This window comes from Cyrtonyx montezumae, unplaced genomic scaffold (genome assembly GCF_038088225.1).
Source record: "Cyrtonyx montezumae isolate F1298 unplaced genomic scaffold, pur_monq_1.0 scaffold_5, whole genome shotgun sequence".
Lineage (NCBI taxonomy): Eukaryota > Metazoa > Chordata > Aves > Galliformes > Odontophoridae > Cyrtonyx > Cyrtonyx montezumae.
Window position 1 is genome coordinate 16351762 of NW_027072056.1, and position 18280 is coordinate 16370041.

The window sequence follows — 18280 nt, forward strand, 5'->3', positions numbered from 1 at the left end:
TAAAAGATAAATTGGAAACCTGGTTATTTAAAACATGAGCCACATTCCTGGTACTTACAGGGACATTACTCTTCCACAAAACAAAGCATGAAAAATTCTGCACTATCTTTCCAAGCCAGCAATTTTCTGTTCTAATTCACAACATGCTTGACACTGAAGGTCTTGCTATCACCTGCACAGCAGTTCTTTCCCCTTGATGTTCCGAAACAAATTAAATATCATTCTACCACATTATACTCATCACTCATTGGCTCCCTAGAGTACGATTGCAGTGGATAAGATTAAGTAAGCAGAAACATGCAGAGAAACTCATGCTAGGCAAAGTCTGTGTAGTAAAACAAAGCAGTCACAGAAGAATCTAAGTGAACAAAACCTTAATGTCTGTGTGTTCCTTTGTTTGGTGAAGAAATTTCACACATGAAAAGGCCAACTAAGCTGTTTTTGCCAAAGCTACTTTACCCAGCATCACGTTCGGTCCCTCCCTATGATTCAGGCTCTGGGCTCCCTGCTAATCCACACTATCCACCTGCCAGTTCACACCAAGGCTTCCATGTGATGTGAGCTGATGCAGCTCCTCATGTGGAAACCCAGTTGTGGGTCAAAACACAAAGTGTAACACTGCACAGGTGAAACCTACTGCTCCCAAGAAGAGTAAGCTAGCTAGCTTTGAGCAACCCGCACCAACTGTTGAATCAGATCTCATTCTTTTATGACTGTCATCCATAGCCTAAATTTAGGAGCAACTTCCAGGCATCTGCAGTGCAGTACTTATGATCCCCTCCAAAGTCCTGCCTCCACAGATCCATATATCTATACATATTAAATTGCTCACAGTTTACATAGCTCATGAAGTCAGACCTCAATCCATAGAAACGTACTGATGGCTACATAACTACCATAAATGACACAATGAAAATTCATGCAACATTCACATAAGAACAGTTACTTACAAGTATTATTAGCTGAGCAGTTTCAGCATGATAGAAAATCCTACATGCTCCCACAGCTTTCTTGAAATCTTTATGTGCATTTTCATTAGCGCATCTACAAAGAGAAATGACTTATTTTTAGAAGTTGTATCAAAACATAAATGAGAATTACAGAATGATTTAGGTTGGAAGGGACCTTCAAGATCACGTAGCTCCATTCCCCCAGCCACGGGCAGTGAGTGAGGCCCCCCACCAGACACGAGCAGGATGCCTGTGGCTGCACTCAGCCCGGCCTCTGTAACAGCTCCAGGGATAGGGCACCACAGCCTCTCTGGGCAGCTTATGTCAGCACCAACTGCCCTCCAAGTAAAGAATTTCCTTCTAACACCCCATCTAAACCTCCCATCTTGCAGTCTAAAAGCATTCCCCCCTTGTCCTACCACTACTTGCCATGTAGTAGTGACCAGATCCCAGAACATTTCACTAGTTCATGGTGAAGAATGTTCAGAAATTGGAAAATTCTTTTTCCATGCTTGCAGAGCTTGTTTCTCCATGGGCTGCACCAGCAAAGCCACCAGGCATCTCTCAAAGCCACAGAGATGCTGCAAGTTCATCAGCTACACAAGCCTGCAGCAAGACCTGAAGACCCCACCTGAGCAGCTACTTCCAGTCCCCACCCCAAATGCTCAGCAGAGACCCCAGACAGTGGACTCTAACTCAGCTACAGCAGCCTCAGCCAACCTTAAGATTCCTAATGGAGCTGTATATTACCCTCAAGAATATCCCCCCCACTCTCAAATACTTCTCATTAAATGAATATGCATAACTACTCACGCGTCTCTCAGATCCTCAGGAACATCCACTGTGCACTTGAAAAATGTGTTCTTTTTGACAGTTTTATTCTGATTCACAGGTCGCAGTCTTTCAAAAGTCACGATTTCATTGTAAGTGGCATCACAAGCAGCATACTCAATGACATAAAACTATGGAAGATTTGTTTTTTCCAAATGGTAACTTCAGTTAGCAACAACAAATACATCCGAACCCATCAAGCAAAAGTTACAAATACACAGGCCAAGATTCCCCCACACCTGATTCTGTCTAAAAAATTACTGAATTATCAGGAAAGAATAAATGGCTTTGCCATACACTGCTTTCAAATATGAAGTCCTAAATTTGGCACACCATCATTTATTTATAAAATAACTGCTTGACATTGGTCTAAAGCACCAACATTCTGAGGATGAAAAAACTTTTCTTTTTTCCTGCCAAAAATGCTATAGGTAATTCAGAATTCAGCAGAACTTTATATTCGTTCACTGCTTAAAGAACATTGTTTCTTACAATTTAAAAGTCAGTTTTTAATCAAGCAATGCAGCAAAGAACCAGACAGTAAAAATCCCAATTTCTGCGGCAAATATGAACTCGAGTTTTCCCCAAAAGAACACTGCAATTTCCATCAGATAAAATGAGAAATACACCTGCCTGAATCTACAGATTATTTTGCAGATATAATAAAAGCTGACAGTCAAACACAAGCCTGACACGCAAAACCAAACCAACTAGCACACTGTGTTTGCAATACACCCAACTGAAATACACATACAAACACAACCACCACCAACACGCCCTCGTAGATAAAGCATGCTTCATTACCACAATTAGATTTGTGGTCTAAACAGTAACCATAATCACAAACAAGGTGTACACTACTTGACTTTTAGAGCCAATTTCAACTCACGAAGTAGGAAATTTGGAAGCCATATGCTGCATGCATGCATACAGTGCTTCAAGCACTTTATTTACTACTGATCAAAGTGTGCTGCTCAGCCATCAAAACACAACTCTCAGTTGTATAAACACAGCACGGGTCATTCCAAAATGATCTCAGCTTAAAAATCCGTTTTGCTGTATTTCTGGACTAGTAGTTGATTTTTTTTTTTTTTTTTTTTTTTTGCATCACAAAGAGCTTTTGTACTGTATCTAACAAACCAGCATGAAAGCAGCAGTAAGGAGTTTACCTCTCCTTTCATCATTCGAACTTTTGCCAGCCACCAGCCACAAGGTTCTTGATCATTTGCTCTAGAATAAACCTGATAACAAAAGCAGTTAAATACAAATGAAAAGACAATATTTAAAGCACACACAGACATAACTGAGTTGCCTACAGTTACAATCAGGAAAGAGCGCCCCAACTTTTCTTGTTCTCCTTACAATACAATAGCATGCTACTCAGAAATATCCCCTGCCTTCCTCATTATTGCTATGTGCTCCTTGCACAAGTTTTCATTTGCCCTACAATCACTACAGACAGATTTCCTTTCTGATTCACTGATGATACAGCAGAAATTTTTAGAAGACAACCTTGAGAAAATGCTTATTTCTCATTAAATTTAAATACTGTCTTAACACTGAAGGTTCATATACAGAAGGAACTCCAAACTTAAGGTTTTATTTTGCCCTTAGGCTATTTGATAAACGTAGGACTACTGAAACTTACCAAGTCATGCAGGATTACATATTTCATATTTACCAAACAAGCCTAACAATGCCAATAGCAGATACAGAACAGATGATATCTGAAGCTTTCTGTTTCTCCTGGTCTTCCAAATGTTCATATGCTGACTAGACAAGAAATGTAAGGTAGCTGAAGAAATTGAGGTAAAAAATGCCTAAAGCCCAATGTCTTTAACCTCTAACAAAGCCCATGTATTTCAAAGAATAACAGAAAAAAATGAGCACATATGCTGCATCACTACTTAGATCATTTGCCTGAACTGTAACAGTATCCTAAAGATCGTGTGATTTTAGTGACAAGACAGACGTTAAACTGTGGGAATCACTGACACTGCTATGACACACCAGGGACACAACACGTACCTTACAATTTCCCAGTTTAATGCATGATTTCTAGTTCATACTGCTTCTCTGTAAGACAGCTAACTCACACTATTCCCTCCAAGATATTTTCACACTAGATATTTCACCTGGATTGAAACCCAAGTTATTGGAACATCTTTGGTGAACTTTCACAGCAAAAAAACATCCAGCAGTTGTCATGAGAACTGAGCATAAGCAAGTTTGGTTTTTAACTATTAAAATACCAAGCTTTGTTTCAAACTGTAGATGGTAATCCTTCCCTCTGGTAATCTGAGAAAAAAGCCCTGTAATTTCAGACAATTTCTCTGGAATCAAAACCTACAGTCTCTGAAAGTCCTAAGAGAAAATTTAAACTTTTTTTATTTACCAGCTTAATAAATCCATTACTAGAGACACACTCCATTTTCATTCTCCACTGATCACTTACATTCATCACCTTCTATAAGAGACAATCAGTTCTGTAACAAAACAGCTCATTAGGGAACATCTGGATCAACTCACCTCCACTTCATCCCCTTCACCAATTTCTTTCTTGATGTCAGGAGGTGGAGGTAATCTGACTTCATTAAAGGGTACCTGGCGCTCTGGCTGCCAGCTGAAAGTTAAGAGACATTATATATTAATGCCAGAAGTTTTCTGTTGTTTTCCTGAAGGCTTTATTTTCAGAACTCCAAGATGATTGTATGGAATGAGTAAGCGTTACCTCAAGTCTGTTTCTTCCTTCCTAGAAAGTAAACTTCATAAGCAAACTATCAAAACAGCCCTGACAATACAAAAATGTGCCTGGTAACAGAACACTTCTTCAGTTAACTTCAGAAGGAAGTTCAAGGGACTGATTCCACTCAACTGACTTCATCAACCCTCAGCAATCAGACCAGATGACATCCTGAAATTCTCACCGCTCAGGGAAAGCCTCAGTAAGGTGCAGGTTTATCCTAGTGGCCCACCTGGGGGTTTGTCTGTTTCTTCACCATTTTAACAAGGACAAATTCATCGTCACTTAACATTTTAACTGCTTACTATCTATTTTTAAGCATTCCAGGAAAATTCAACTGTGTTTCTGAATGAAACTTTTAGAATTTTATCTACAATTATTTTTAAACAGTCTCCAATAGGAGACTGCCAAACACGTTCATTTCAGAACACATCTCTACATCTGCCTACTACTATGCACGTACAACTAATAAGCTAACTTCTTGCACAGAAAGGTTATTTATTCTTCTGTAGCTGGTTCTGCAGCCTTCTTGTAGAAGCATACGTATTTGGTGCATTACATGAAGACTTGTAGAGTAACTGACAGCTTTGGTATTCTTTTGTAATTCCTTTCTTCTCATTAATCTCACTGGAATCCATGAAGCTGTTCCTCATTCTTTTACTCTAAATGCCAACTGAAGATGGATTAAATAAAGCCAGAATCATCACTGAAAACAGCAACAATTTAAAAAAACCTTAGAACATCCAAGGGACTTTGATGTGGTATCTGTCCAAGTATTCCAACATTTATCATTTATAGACATCCTGAAGACCACATCAGGTACAGACTGGCTCCAGGACCAACGTGTAACAGGAAGGGTCACGGCAGTTTTGCCCTATCCATGGCTGTACAGTTTATTTTCCTTCTAACAGTAGGGAAACTTTGAAAAATCATCAATAGCACAAGGAACGTTATGGATAGCTTTTACTGAAGTTGGAAAGTAATTCGGTCACGAAGCATTGCTTAAATCTCATTTTATTTCTGAGAAGCAGAAGAGGAGGTTGGAAAAATCCAGTTGCGGTTAAATCATGTTTGTAACTGTCATGGTCAGTAACCTCAGGATCTGTGCATTGCCTCTTTCCTCCCTTCATGAAGTTATGACTCTCACAGATGCAAAGGCAAACAGTAAGAGCTGAGGACAAAATGCATTCTGTTGATTAGAAGCTATATGTAAGTTCAATTTGGAAACAGTATGAACACAGCAATCACAACTGAACACCTCGATACAAATTGCTGTCAACAACTGAGCTGCTTAAACATCTCTTGAGAATTTCAACTGTGCCTTGCAGGTTATGAATCCAGCAAGTGGGAGCTTACAGAAAGTTACGGGCTGCCCACAATTAGATGCAACAACTGAGGAGACCTTACTAGTCCAGTAAAAGCTTGCAGCTGTGTACAGTTTTGCTTCCACCTCTAGAGGATCTTCATCAACTGCACAGAGATGGTACAGTAACGAGTCACCCATCCCAGCTGAGAATATGACTGAGTTTTATATGTTTCAGTGCTGAGAATATGACTTTAAGTTCTGATGACACAAAGTTCAAAACTGGAGCATCTCACTAGCAAAATGTCAACGACGGGCATTCAAGAAATGGTTAATTGTTGCAAATTACCTACTAAGAGAATGAGGCAAGCAATGCCCACTGGTCAGAACCATTATCCCAAATATTCAGTAAAGGTTACAAAAAAAATTGAGCTGCTTCTTACTAAGCAGAGGTCTGATATGGCTGCTTCAAATCCTAACGGGTCCACAAGGAACTGCCCTGCAAAGCCTCACTTGCACACCACAATAAAGCCTTCTAGCTCCTGACAGCTCTGCGTTCACTCTCTGCCTCTTTACCTCCCCAAAACATCTCCTAACAGACATGCCATCTGCCCAGAGATTAACTACTGCTACGGCCACAAAAGTCATCACTGGCAGTTGGTGCTAGTTGTCCAACTTTGGGAACCTTGTAATAGCTGTAGATAAGGACTGGTTAACAACGGCAGAAAACATAAACTGAACGCCATTAGCAGACACGCTTACTTTGCTAAGTGCTGATCACTATCACAGCAGAAGGATGGCACACTCCTACCAATTCCAATTCTATTAAAGCCCTTATGAATTTAACTCAATAAAAAGGGTAATAATTTATCAGGTTTACATGATGGCACAACTAGAGCAGTATGCATACCTCCTGATAAGGTCTATTTTTGATAAACAAAGCACTCAACGTATGCTGTAGCTCACCCCTTTCAGAAAGAAGCCGCTGCTGCCACACAGTCACTAAAACACATAGATGACATGGATACAAACCAGTAGAAATGTGTTTGCCAATAATTAAACACCCACTGTGAACCACAGGCACTTCCTTTAGCTCACTTGGCTCGTGGTGTGAAAGCACGTGCCTTAAAGGCAAAGAGTATCTACTCTTGTAGAAAAGCAACATGGATGTTGAATATGAAATAGAAGATGTCACATCTCCTCAGATCAACGAGAGGATGAAGACCAGTGAGGGTGGAGGAGGAGTGTGGTGATATGAACACCAAGGTGACACAAACTGCTTCCCTTAAGCACCCCAGGAAGTCTTAGCTATGGCCATCGCTTCATCTTCTATCCAATTTTTATAGAAGAGCTAGAAAACAGGTTACAAACATTGGATTTCATGGAGGAAAAAACTAGGATTACCTTTTCCTCCCCAGGACCTTTTTCATGCTGTGTCACACACACATACATGTACACACACCCCAGGATTACTCAGACCACTCATATAACTGTGTGTACACACACACGCAAGCTCCCTTGTATCGTGCTTCTCCCTCATCTTCCTTCAGGAAAGGCTCTCTGACAGAGCTGCAGGCTGCTGCTGGCAGCTTAGTAACCATTTGCACATTAGAAGCTGACACATCTGGATGTTGATTTTTTATGCATGTATATTCTGTACCAGTTAAAAAGTCACTCCATCAGGGTATCTGTATCGCTCTTCCAGGCTGATGATGCTGATCACATTCCCCGGATTAGACACAAAGAACTGCTCAGGAAACAGAGCTACTCAAGTATTTTGCATCTTACTTCACTTTAGGTTAAGAATATCAGTCAGCTGCCACTATGTTCTAATTAAATCTGTCCGCTGCATCCGCAGACATTGCTACAATACCCAAATAAAAAGTAAAGCAGCACCTAAATGACATCTTGACTGGTGGTACCACAGCTATGTAAGGAATCAGTTCAAAGAAATGGAGTACAACAGAAAACCTGTATTTCAAGAACTAGCTTTCTAATGAAGCCTTCTTCCCCTTCATGTCAAAACAAACAAAACAAATTTTTTTTAAAGATACTTACTTGTTTTCAAATACAACAGTGAGTGAATCCTCGTGAACGTCTTTGATAAATCCCTGAAATAAAAGACAATTTTGTCATAAGACAGATGCAATCACAACAAGGCAGCAATCTGAACACAGCCCCACTGCTATGGTTTGAACTCAGGGAAGCTCCCTGATGATCCCACTGACTGGATGAGGTTGCTAACATTCCCAGCTGAATGCTCTAAGAAATAACTTTCCAGACACATTTACAACTAAAATATCATGGTCAAAGTTTATTATTTTCCTTACAGGCATCCACAACTACTTTACACAAGCAAAATGAAGAAGCTCCAGGCCCAGGGCAAGTAGTACAACTCAAAATAACATCCAACAGCTCTGAGCAGCACCATTTGCTTTTTCAGGTGTTCTTCTCACACAAACAACAAATTAAAAACAAGAGTCCCAAACAACTGTCCTTCAGATTAGCATGACTTGAAGGATGGAGAAAATATGGCAATAAAGGCTGCTAGGTGGCTACTTAACCAAGTCATCAAATACAGGATTTCCTGTTTCAAATACAGGACTGGGAACAGTGTGCAGTCAAGCACCCACAGGACCTCACAGAGAAGCAAAGATAATGGGATGTTTCACACCATTTCACGTGACATTTTTATGATCCCGGGAACAACTGCAGTGAAATCTCATTTTTCTTCCCTTTGAAAAACAAAAGGCTTTTTAGTGGTGCACTGATTATGTCAAAAACCTGAAGACAAAGAACAACCTGAAAGAAAAAGCTATACTCCAATACCCAAGCAGAAACTAAGGCCCCTCCATCTCATGGTAAGGGAGGAAGGCATACTGCAAGCACGAGGGAACAAAAGAAAATCACAAAGATGACAAAAAATATCAAAATAAGAAAATGCTGTCTAATGACTCCTGTGTTTGTTATAGCGTGGTATGTGCCTGAGCACAGGAGAACAAGAAGGAATTTGCATTTCAGATGAGAAGACAGTTCCACAACTTCCTTAAGAAAGGCCCCAGGACACCTGCTGAATGGATTACATTCGCTTTAGGAACTGCCAGCTGAGGAGGATGAAGAACGTGCCAGCTGTGCAAGCAGCACAGTGCCCAAAGAGGTGTCACGTGTCAGCACAGGGAAAGGCACCTGAACACAGATGGGCTCCCTGCGCCTGGCAGATGCAGAATGAGCCCGCAGTGACAGCTGGCAGCAAGGGGCCACAGGAACCAACCTCCCTGGACCCAAACCCCTACTTGCACAACACCAGCAAAGGGCAGCGCTCACCTGAAACCTGAGCATCCACCCCTAAGCTCCACTCACAGGACACCTGCCAGCAGTGCCAGGGAGTGCACAAACAGCTGGGTGATCCTGAACAAACCAGGCCACCAGAAAGCACCGAAGTCACCTTGCTCAACCATCTAGTGCGTTCCTAATGAAATAAACCCTTTTAAAGGCCACCCTGCCACTGCCAGGCAAGGACAGCAAAGCACACCGGGATGGAAGCAGCTGAGGCAGTTGGCAGCAAAGCATGTGCGTACTCAGGGATTTTGTTTCCATGAAGTTTCTGTACAGGAAGACTGAGGCCATATCTACTTCAAGAGGCAATGAACACAAAGGACATACATGATGTTACTGGTTGAACCATCTGTTAGCCAACAACACAGGTAAATAAACAGAACAGCTCTGTTTTATTTACCATCATGGGCATAAGTTACTGCTACACAAAACGCAGAAAGTAAATGTTCTTCAACAATTCATTCAGATTCTGAAAAAATATAAGACAAATCACATCAGCATGAACCAGATTTACGTGGTCCAACACTGCTGGAATGCCAACTTAAAGCAGCAAGCAATACATACAGGAGATTTAAACTCTTACTACGGACAGCTTTTATCTGCACTCCAGGAGTCTATTACTGGGTATCAGTCTCTGCCTCATTATGTTGCTTTGTTCCATAGCTGTATCTTACCTCTGATTTATATTACATGCTTTCACACTATCTGATGCAGGGGAAAAAATGAATTTTCCTTCCAATCCAAAACAACCCCAAGAACAGCCTACAGCAGCTAGAAATTCATGCTGCAGATCTGAACTGCTATCCTTCCTTTCAAGCAGAACAGAATGTCAGTACCACGTGAAAAAAAGACAACTAACACCGAGTGCATGGCCTTGGTGGGACTGCAGGCCAGCAGGCTGCTACCAGGCCAAGCCTGCTTTGTGGTAACAGCACAAACTGCTCTGCTACTGACAACTGAACTTCAAGGGATTGTCCTGCCAAGGAGTGGGAAGCAGAACCATGACGCACGTATGGCCAGCAGCAGGACCTGCACCAGCACCAGCTGCACGAGCACCATAAATAAACAAAATCAGAAGGATGAACTTCAAGAAGCTGTAAGTTTTACACCACGATGTGGGTTTCAGGAGCCCCTTTGCACAAAGCTGCTCCTCAGCTCGCTGCACGTGCAGGGCCACACAGCAGCACCGCGCAGACCCAGACGAGGGCACATATGCACTGCCTGCTGGAAACTACTGCAGTAACGTCCCCAGTTGGCACGCTCAAACTCTGCTACTCCACAGCACTCGTATGAGAAATACTTCAGAAGAGAGAAGCTAACATTTATCAGGTATTCTCTTCAGGTCACAAAGGAAAATAAAACTTTAAATACAATTGTAACCAAGTATTACTGCAAAACCTGGAAAGTCTGATCAGTGTCCAGCTGTACCAGTAACAGATGAGCAGTGAGGGAGTTCCACAAGCTTCACAAATCCCAAGGTTTAATCCTTCCTTATGCTCAGTTTCTTTACTGCTGGGGGAGGAACACACTTTTGGCAACAGAAGTGCAACACCAGGATTCAGACAGAGCAACACCACTAGTGTTGATCAACGCATATAGGTTTTAATTAGAAATTACTTGATCATAAGCACCGAGCAACATGTCAAAAATATGAAATCACTTGTGAAGAGCAAGAAGGCTTCCCTTTTTCCCCATCCGCAGCTTCTGCTATAAGCATTATCAGCTATCACCTACAACTCCAAGTTAAAACCAGACACATTTCACGTATGTCATCATGAGATATACTGCAGTTTTTTTTAAGAAGTACTCCAACGGCCTGGAGACCATTTTCAATTCTTTTAAAAAAACACTCTGCAGTTTTGCCCAGCACATGAGAAATTCCTCACAATCAATACTGTAGCAGAACCATTTCCAGCCAGGTTCAACGACGACATGCCTTCCCTCTTCTGCAACCAAGCAGGCTGCTGTTACTGGCAACTGACTCAGCAGCAATGGCTACAGATGGACAATGCCAGTATCTAAATTTGAAGAGTTTTTTCATACAGGTGACAAGGCAGAGCAAGCCAACAGGAGCCCACATGCTGCTGTATGAGCAACCACCTCACACACAGCATTTCCAAACATGTTTTACACCACACACAAAGCTGCTGATGAGAGGAACAGAAGAAAAATTAATGTGTGACTTCACCTTGCCAGACCCCAGCTTTGGCCTGTCCAGATCTTCATGTCAGTCACTGAGTGCCACAAGCTGCATCCCTGGAAGCCCACGTATGCGCTGTGAGAGGCTCACGGGGCACAGGACTCTACTGTACTACGCTATTAATGGCGTGCAGCTCGCGGCGCTCCATGCAGACCTGTCTCTGCCACTCACCGGGCAGGAACCAGCTCCCGGCACCTGTAAGCTGAGAGGTGGCACGGCCAGCACTTGCCAGCTGCCAGTGGGATTGGAGCCCCAGCAAAGTTCACACGAGGCTCTACTGTACCAAGCAGGAACAGAGGGTGGGAAACTGAAAAAAGACCACCTGCCAACAATACCACCGCAGCTAGGACTTCCTCACCTCACTACAAGCAGCACACAGTGTCTGCCCCTTTTACCTGGGCTCTGCTCAGGGATTTAGGATTAGGATCTGCTTGTGACATAAACGGATCAAGACTTACCAAAGCGCCCTTACAGTGAACTGTGCTTGTGTGGACACGCACACATCCACATTTATTTTTTACATCCAGTTGCACACAAATTCACAACATCTATGTTATTAATAGCCAGACACAACCTAAGTTCCTTCTTCAGCCCACGTTCAGGTGAGCTGCCCTCAAACATGGCGGTCCAATCTAAAAAAGTGCTGCCAGAGTAGCTGCAGGCATCCCTTCCCAAGACAGACAGGCTCTGTCTGCTCCTGAGTCACAGCCACCTGCACCAAGAGCCGTGCTGCGAGCACGGGGCACTGCTGAGCACATCTCCAAGTGAACACTCTGGCATCTAGTGCCACAGACTGCTCCTGAATCACTGGCAGAAAGGTCAAGAAGCCTATATCCAATTACCAGTCCTTTCACTCCTGTCAGAACCGAGCACTGTTAGTGTTTTAAACCAACAGTTACACACCACTGTCTCATGTAACAAATATAAAACCTCCTACTTAATTATTACTATTCCACCCTGACCCCATGCAAAAATATCAAAGCAAACACAGGAAGCTTGTAAACAATCAATCAAGGTGCTCTGCCCAGCAGTTTCAACTTCAAAGCATTCCTTTCACTGCAAAAGCTCAGCTGCACCTGCTGCAGGGCTGGTAACAGACAGCAGGCCACGCATCACGGGCAGGCTTCAGGTACGAAATAGCACTCAACTCCTATTTCAATTCTAATAACCACAGTTTTATTATGACATTACTACTTAGCTCCAATTCACAGCTGTAATTATCACGTGTAAATACAAGAGTCCTTATGAGTCACACAAGAACCTCAGCACTGAATCTCCTGGTTTAGGCTTATGAATGAAGTCTAAAATAATGTGAGTCATTATGCTGCTTTCTTCACGTGCATATTCCCAAAGGGTAAAACTTCTGAAAGATGCCCTCCACTCACTGTGTACATGAGGAATCAATAATCACTGCCTGTGGTGTCTGCCTCTTATCGGCCTAGGAGAGCCAAGACAATGACTCTTCAATGATGATGACTAGAGACAGCTCATGCACATCTGTGTAATTTCCAAGACAGGTAACAACCTTAAAACATCCGAGATTTGCCAACCAGTAAGGTGAGATTTAATAAATAAATACTGTCCATCAAAACACAGCAGAAAAAATAACAAAAACCTTCACTGCACTCACTGTAATGCTTCCTGATGTAATAGTTGGGCACCAATACCTGCATAAGCCCCTCAATGACAGTTTCCCATTTTACTGTCAAGCTAAAAAACAAACAGAACATCTCATAGAGAAGTTCTCAAAGCTACTAATTAAAACTTCAAAATACCATTATATTTTTGGTGATTTACAAGTACGTTTTCGCACAAGACTGCTCACTGTGCTTTGACATCATACATGTGGAACAGTACCATGCAACTCTGCCACTGTTTCCTCCTGCAGCAGCATTTAGGCTGCTCTCAGTCTGCAAGTCTAGCTCAGCTCCTGCCCCACAGCCACACCTGCTACCAAAACCACTCCTCCTGCAGCGGGCACCAAGGATGTGCTTTAGAACTGTCAGCTGAAGGTGAAGAGTCAAGGCCCACTTTCCCATTTTTCAACGCAGCCACTAATGCACAGTGGGAAGGCTACCAGGGCACGCCAGGCGCTGGAGCTTGTCTTTCAGCAGATGGAAATCTCTACAGCAATGAATCTTCAGTTATTCAGTTGTCACCAAAAGGCTCCATGTGCAACGAGCTATCTGCTGCTCAGCTTATGGATTTGGCATCATTTTATTTTAAGCTGACATCCAAACTCACTACAAGAAGTGGAACCAGGGCTCCAGTTTGCATGCAGATAAAATGTTCATTTCATCCTTGCCAAGGTACACTTCACAGTGTTCTGACAGAGCACAGGGCAATGGGTACACAGAAGCGAGGTTCCCTCTGAACATCAGGAAACACCCTCTGCAGGTGACAGCGCTGACACAGGCTGCCCAGGGGCCACAGAACACCTTCTGCTGAGATCCCCAGAAGCTGTCTGGATGTGGAGCAGAGCACTGTGCTCTAGGCAGCTCTGCTTGGGCATGGGCTGGACCAGACAGACCCAGAGATCCCTTCCAATCAGGCTCTAATTCTGGCAGTTAGTGATCTACATATCCATGATAGCACAAAGAGCTCCAAGCTGCACACAGAAAACCATCAGCCTGAGAACACTGCAGTCAGGCCGAGGTGGGACTGGAAGCATTCAACTTCCACTCTCTCCAACAGAGTTTGAGCCTGAAAAAAATCCATTCACATTTGGCCTTTTAATACTGAAAAAAAATTAAAAAGAACCCAACCAATGAATTTAGTCCCTCACAGCCCAAAGAGAACAATATCAACCTGCAGTGTAGAACTCAAGTAGAAATTATCAGCTCTTCTGAGCTCAGGATCAACATGCCTCCAGCAGACACAGCTGCTAGGCAGTGCAGTTTGCCCATCTGTCCTCTGACTGTTCCACCACACAAACCTCATCTTTTCCATAAGAGCATAACTCCTCTAGAGGAAAGATGGGCTGATGGGGCTCAGAGACAACAGATGAGTAATACTGACAGACGCAGAGCCTGAGCTGCAGGGATTGGCTGAACCTACCCTGCTGTGTACTGCTTGAGAACTTGGGGTAAAATACAAAAAAAAAGCAGCTCTGATCTCCAGATTGTATTTTCATTTAAAGCAAAGGGGGAAAATAGCATGAAATCAGTTGGGAGATATATGAACAAAAAGTTAAATTTAGAACACAGGATTTTTTTTTTTTAGACAGAACAAAAGAATTTCCTTTGGTGCTGACCACAACCACAGTCACCTTCCACTGATGCATGCACCAAGAAAAACATTTTTATTTTTCATGTATTTCAATAAGGAGCATAATTTTTCTCATCAGTTTACAGCAATCAGTTCCACCTACCATGGTGGAACTCTAACAACTACTAGAAAAGCACTGGAACACTCCAACAGATGCAATCACTACTGTTACTACAGCTAAGCTGCATATCATATTAACAACTAATTAGAAAAAACTGTCATGCAATTGTTTACATAATTATTTTGGTCTTATCTCTGCTGGCATAGCAGGGTCGTTCTCACGTTATCAACCAGGAGATAAGTTGTGATAATGAACCTAAATTCAGGTGGTTCTGAGCGCAAACTTCAAACATTATCCCCTCTGATAATCTTATGACTACTGACATCAACCCCGAGCACTTTCTAAATGAGACTGACATCCCTTCCTCCTTTGCTTCCCAAATTTCACAGCAGTTCCCAGCAGCGCTACTGCGTTCCACAACACGTGTAACCTCAACTCTGAGACTCACAAAATGGAGCCAGACACACAGATTTCACTTCAAAAATCCCTTTCCTACCTGGTTTACTGCGTTACGGGATGGGTTTTGTTCACAACAGCAGTGAATGTTTTGAGCTGGGGTTTCTCCCACCATGGGCCCAGGCACTCTGACCTGCCCATTTCCCAAGATCTGAATGGCTTCATCCCTGGACCTAATCCCCACTTTGTGGCCTGAAAGCCAATAATGGCATTTTTAAGTGAAACTTCTGCTCGTTAGCCACCATCCACAGGGCTGAACACATGATGGGGCTAATCCAAGCCTGACAATTCACACTGACTTAGGAGACGTCATTATTGCAGAATTTAAATCAGGCTTACTGCAATAAATGCTGCACACACAGCTCCAAGAATCCAGCACACCTCCTAATGCTCCCGTTAGTCCCACATTCCCCTTAAGGAGAAGAAAGAACCAGCTCATGTGTCGATCTTTGCCCAAGATCATAAGGCTGCAAGTGGAAAGCTAAGGAGGGTGTCTCCAAATTCTGTGTTTCCTAGCGGGAAAGAAAAATAATCAACCCTGTTTTAGGCAAGTTGCATTCAAAATACAGATTATTTTGATGTGGGTTTCTGCGTGGTTATTTATAATCTACCTAAAAAACGCATCTAATTTGCAGAATTTATTATCTACAGATTTTGGCAAAGAGAACGAAGAGGAACACCTAGCAAGGGCACAGAGCTTATCCCATTACATTCTTTCCTCATAAGATTATCTCCTGTTCACCTCTTTTAATAGACACCCAGTCGCAAAAAAACAACCACCCAAACCCCGACCCCCGCAGCCAGCTGCTCACAATCCCCTCCCACCGCCTCCACGCGCGGTACGGATCCCACGGGCTGTGGGCCCGAACCCACAGACGCGAGCAGGAGCAGGAAAATGGGAGGCACGCGGGGCCGTGCCCGGGCCCCGAGCAGCGCAGCGCAGCGCAGTGCCGCCCCGCGGGCCCGGCGGCTCCGGCGCTCGGCAGCGGAGCACAATGCTGCGGAACGAGGCAGCGGCTCTGGCCATAAAAAGAGCGGAGCGTTAACGGCTGCCCCGGGCTGAGGGGAATGAGTGACGGGCGCAGCTGAGGGCACGGCGCACGGATCCTGTAGCATCCCGGCATTCCGGGCAGGCTGATGGCGAAGGAATCCTTCTGACGACACAAATAAACCCGAAATCGTTACAGCATTATTTCAAACCTTCTAAAAGCCTTTCTTTCCGGCTGCGTTCCCCCCATTCAGCCCCGACCACCCCCTCCCCATCCCCCCCCTTCCCCCCCACAATCCCCGCACCGCCAACCTCCCCTCCCGCAGCCCCCCCCCCCCTTTCCCCGCGGCGCCGTTCCCTGAGCGGAGCCCCTCACGGCCCCGCCGCACCGCCGCACACCGCCGCACCGCCGCACACCGCCGCACCGCCACACCCCGACACCCGCCCCAACCCGACTCGACCGGTCCCGGGGTTCCGCTCACGGCCGCCGCCGCCGCCGCCGCCCCCCCCATCCCCAGCGCAGCGCGCAAAGCCCCGCGCGGCCCCGGCCCCGCCCGCACCTTGTAGAAGGCCCCATTGGAGCCGCGCACTTCCACCGTCAGCTCCTCCATGTTGCGAGCGCAAAGGACGCCGGGACGTGCTTCTAGAAACTGTCACCACGGGGGGGAGCGCTGCCCGGGCTCCCCTCCCCCTCCGCCCGCCCCCCAGGGCCGCTCCGCCCACCTCACGGCCGGGGCTGCCGGGAGCCGGGGCGGCGGCCACACCCCCGACTGGGAGCGGGGTGGGAGCGGCCGGGCGTGGTGCGGTTCGGTGCCGCTGAGGGGGCCGGGCCGCCCCGGAGTCAGCCGCTGTGCGCAAATGGCGGAGGCGGCGGTCGGGGCCGCGCTCGGCGCTGCGGGGAAAACGCGGCGTTTTTGTGACGGGTACCGATGCGGAAGGCCGCGCCGCCCCCCCCGCCCCTTTGTGTCCGTCACGGGGGCGCGCGCCGCGCCTTCATCCGCGCTGCGGGAACGGCACCCGGCATGGGCGCGGCTGGGATGGAGCTGTGTGCAGCTGAGCCGGGGTGCAGCGGGAGGGGAAATGCTGCTCAGATTCATGGCGGTATAAGCAGTAACACAAACAGAAAGGCTCTGTCCAGAGGACACCACGCTTTCTCCACTCTAGATCCTATCTTTGTTTAGGCATGAGGTAATGCTAAGAAAAAAAAGCAACTATATTATCTACTCTTTTCCCACTCTGTGTGCCCAGATATTCTCACTCTTGCATCATATTTATTCAACAGGAACGTCGAAGGGTTCCTTCTATTAAAAACACTTCTTAAATGCTCAGTTCGTCCTGTCATTGTGCCCAGGCCACGTGGAAGAGTAAGAAAGCTTCAGGCACAAAAGTGCTCCTTCCTGCAGCAGAGGCTTTCCAGGATGAGCTCTGGGAGCCAACAGTAGGAAGCAGACAGTTGTGCTGTGAAAACTCTTCGGCCAAAGCTGTCATTGCCCCAGCTGAATAGCCTGGGGTTGGTGCATTCACCTTCCAAGGGACGGTCTGTTAATGTCAGATGCTAAAAAATGTGTTCAGGGGTTTCGGGTTGTTTTTTTTTTTTTTTTTAAGGCAAAAATAAATAGAAAAAAAAATCCATCGGCCGCTGTCCTCAGGAGTCAAAACAGGACACATAAAAAACCAAGCAATAGCACAATTTGAGAACTGCGTGAGGTAGCTGGGTGTCCATATTTGCAGTGCAGAGTACAGTTCTGGTCATTAATGATAACGAGAACTGGCTTGAGCCAGAGCAATCTGCATCCAAATTTGCCTGATAAAATTTGTTTTTCTGAAAGTGCACGTGGTAGCAGTTAAAGGGATGGGGCTGTTTACAGATGAATACTGAAGCAGATTGCTACACCAAGGTGAGAATGGGGGTAGAAGAGAGATGATAGGCTGAGGGCCATAATGGTTTGGAGCACATCATCACGGTTGGAGACAAGTTCTGAGCCTAAGCTTTCACTTAATGTAAATTAGAATAACTACTCAATTATATGAATGATTTACTGAAATATTAAAAGGGAGAATCTTCTATCTACTCAGGTATGACAACTCAGAGTCCTTAGGTATTAGCAACTTCCAGCATTTTCCAAAAGACTTCGGATTTGTGTC

General features: G+C 44.7%; 1 protein-coding gene across 6 annotated transcripts in view; it reads right to left on the reverse strand.

Annotated features, from left to right (window-relative positions):
• Window positions 1–16804, reverse strand: part of FXR1 (FMR1 autosomal homolog 1) — a 30088-nt gene extending 13284 nt beyond the window's left edge. For 3 of the 6 annotated variants that reach the window (XM_065748362.1, XM_065748360.1, XM_065748356.1), the window contains exons 1-6: window positions 16696–16803; window positions 7886–7938; window positions 4311–4404; window positions 2951–3022; window positions 1764–1912; window positions 951–1044 (exon numbers count right to left, since the gene is read on the reverse strand). In XM_065748362.1, the coding sequence (XP_065604434.1) occupies window positions 951–1044; window positions 1764–1912; window positions 2951–3022; window positions 4311–4404; window positions 7886–7938; window positions 16696–16746 (513 nt within the window). In that variant the 5' untranslated portion in view covers window positions 16747–16803. Of the gene's footprint in view, window positions 1–950; window positions 1045–1763; window positions 1913–2950; window positions 3023–4310; window positions 4405–7885; window positions 7939–16695 lie in introns of all 6 variants that reach the window. The other 3 variants (XM_065748361.1, XM_065748357.1, XM_065748358.1) reach the window with 2 other exon arrangements.
• Between the last annotated feature and the right edge of the window lie 1476 nt (window positions 16805–18280).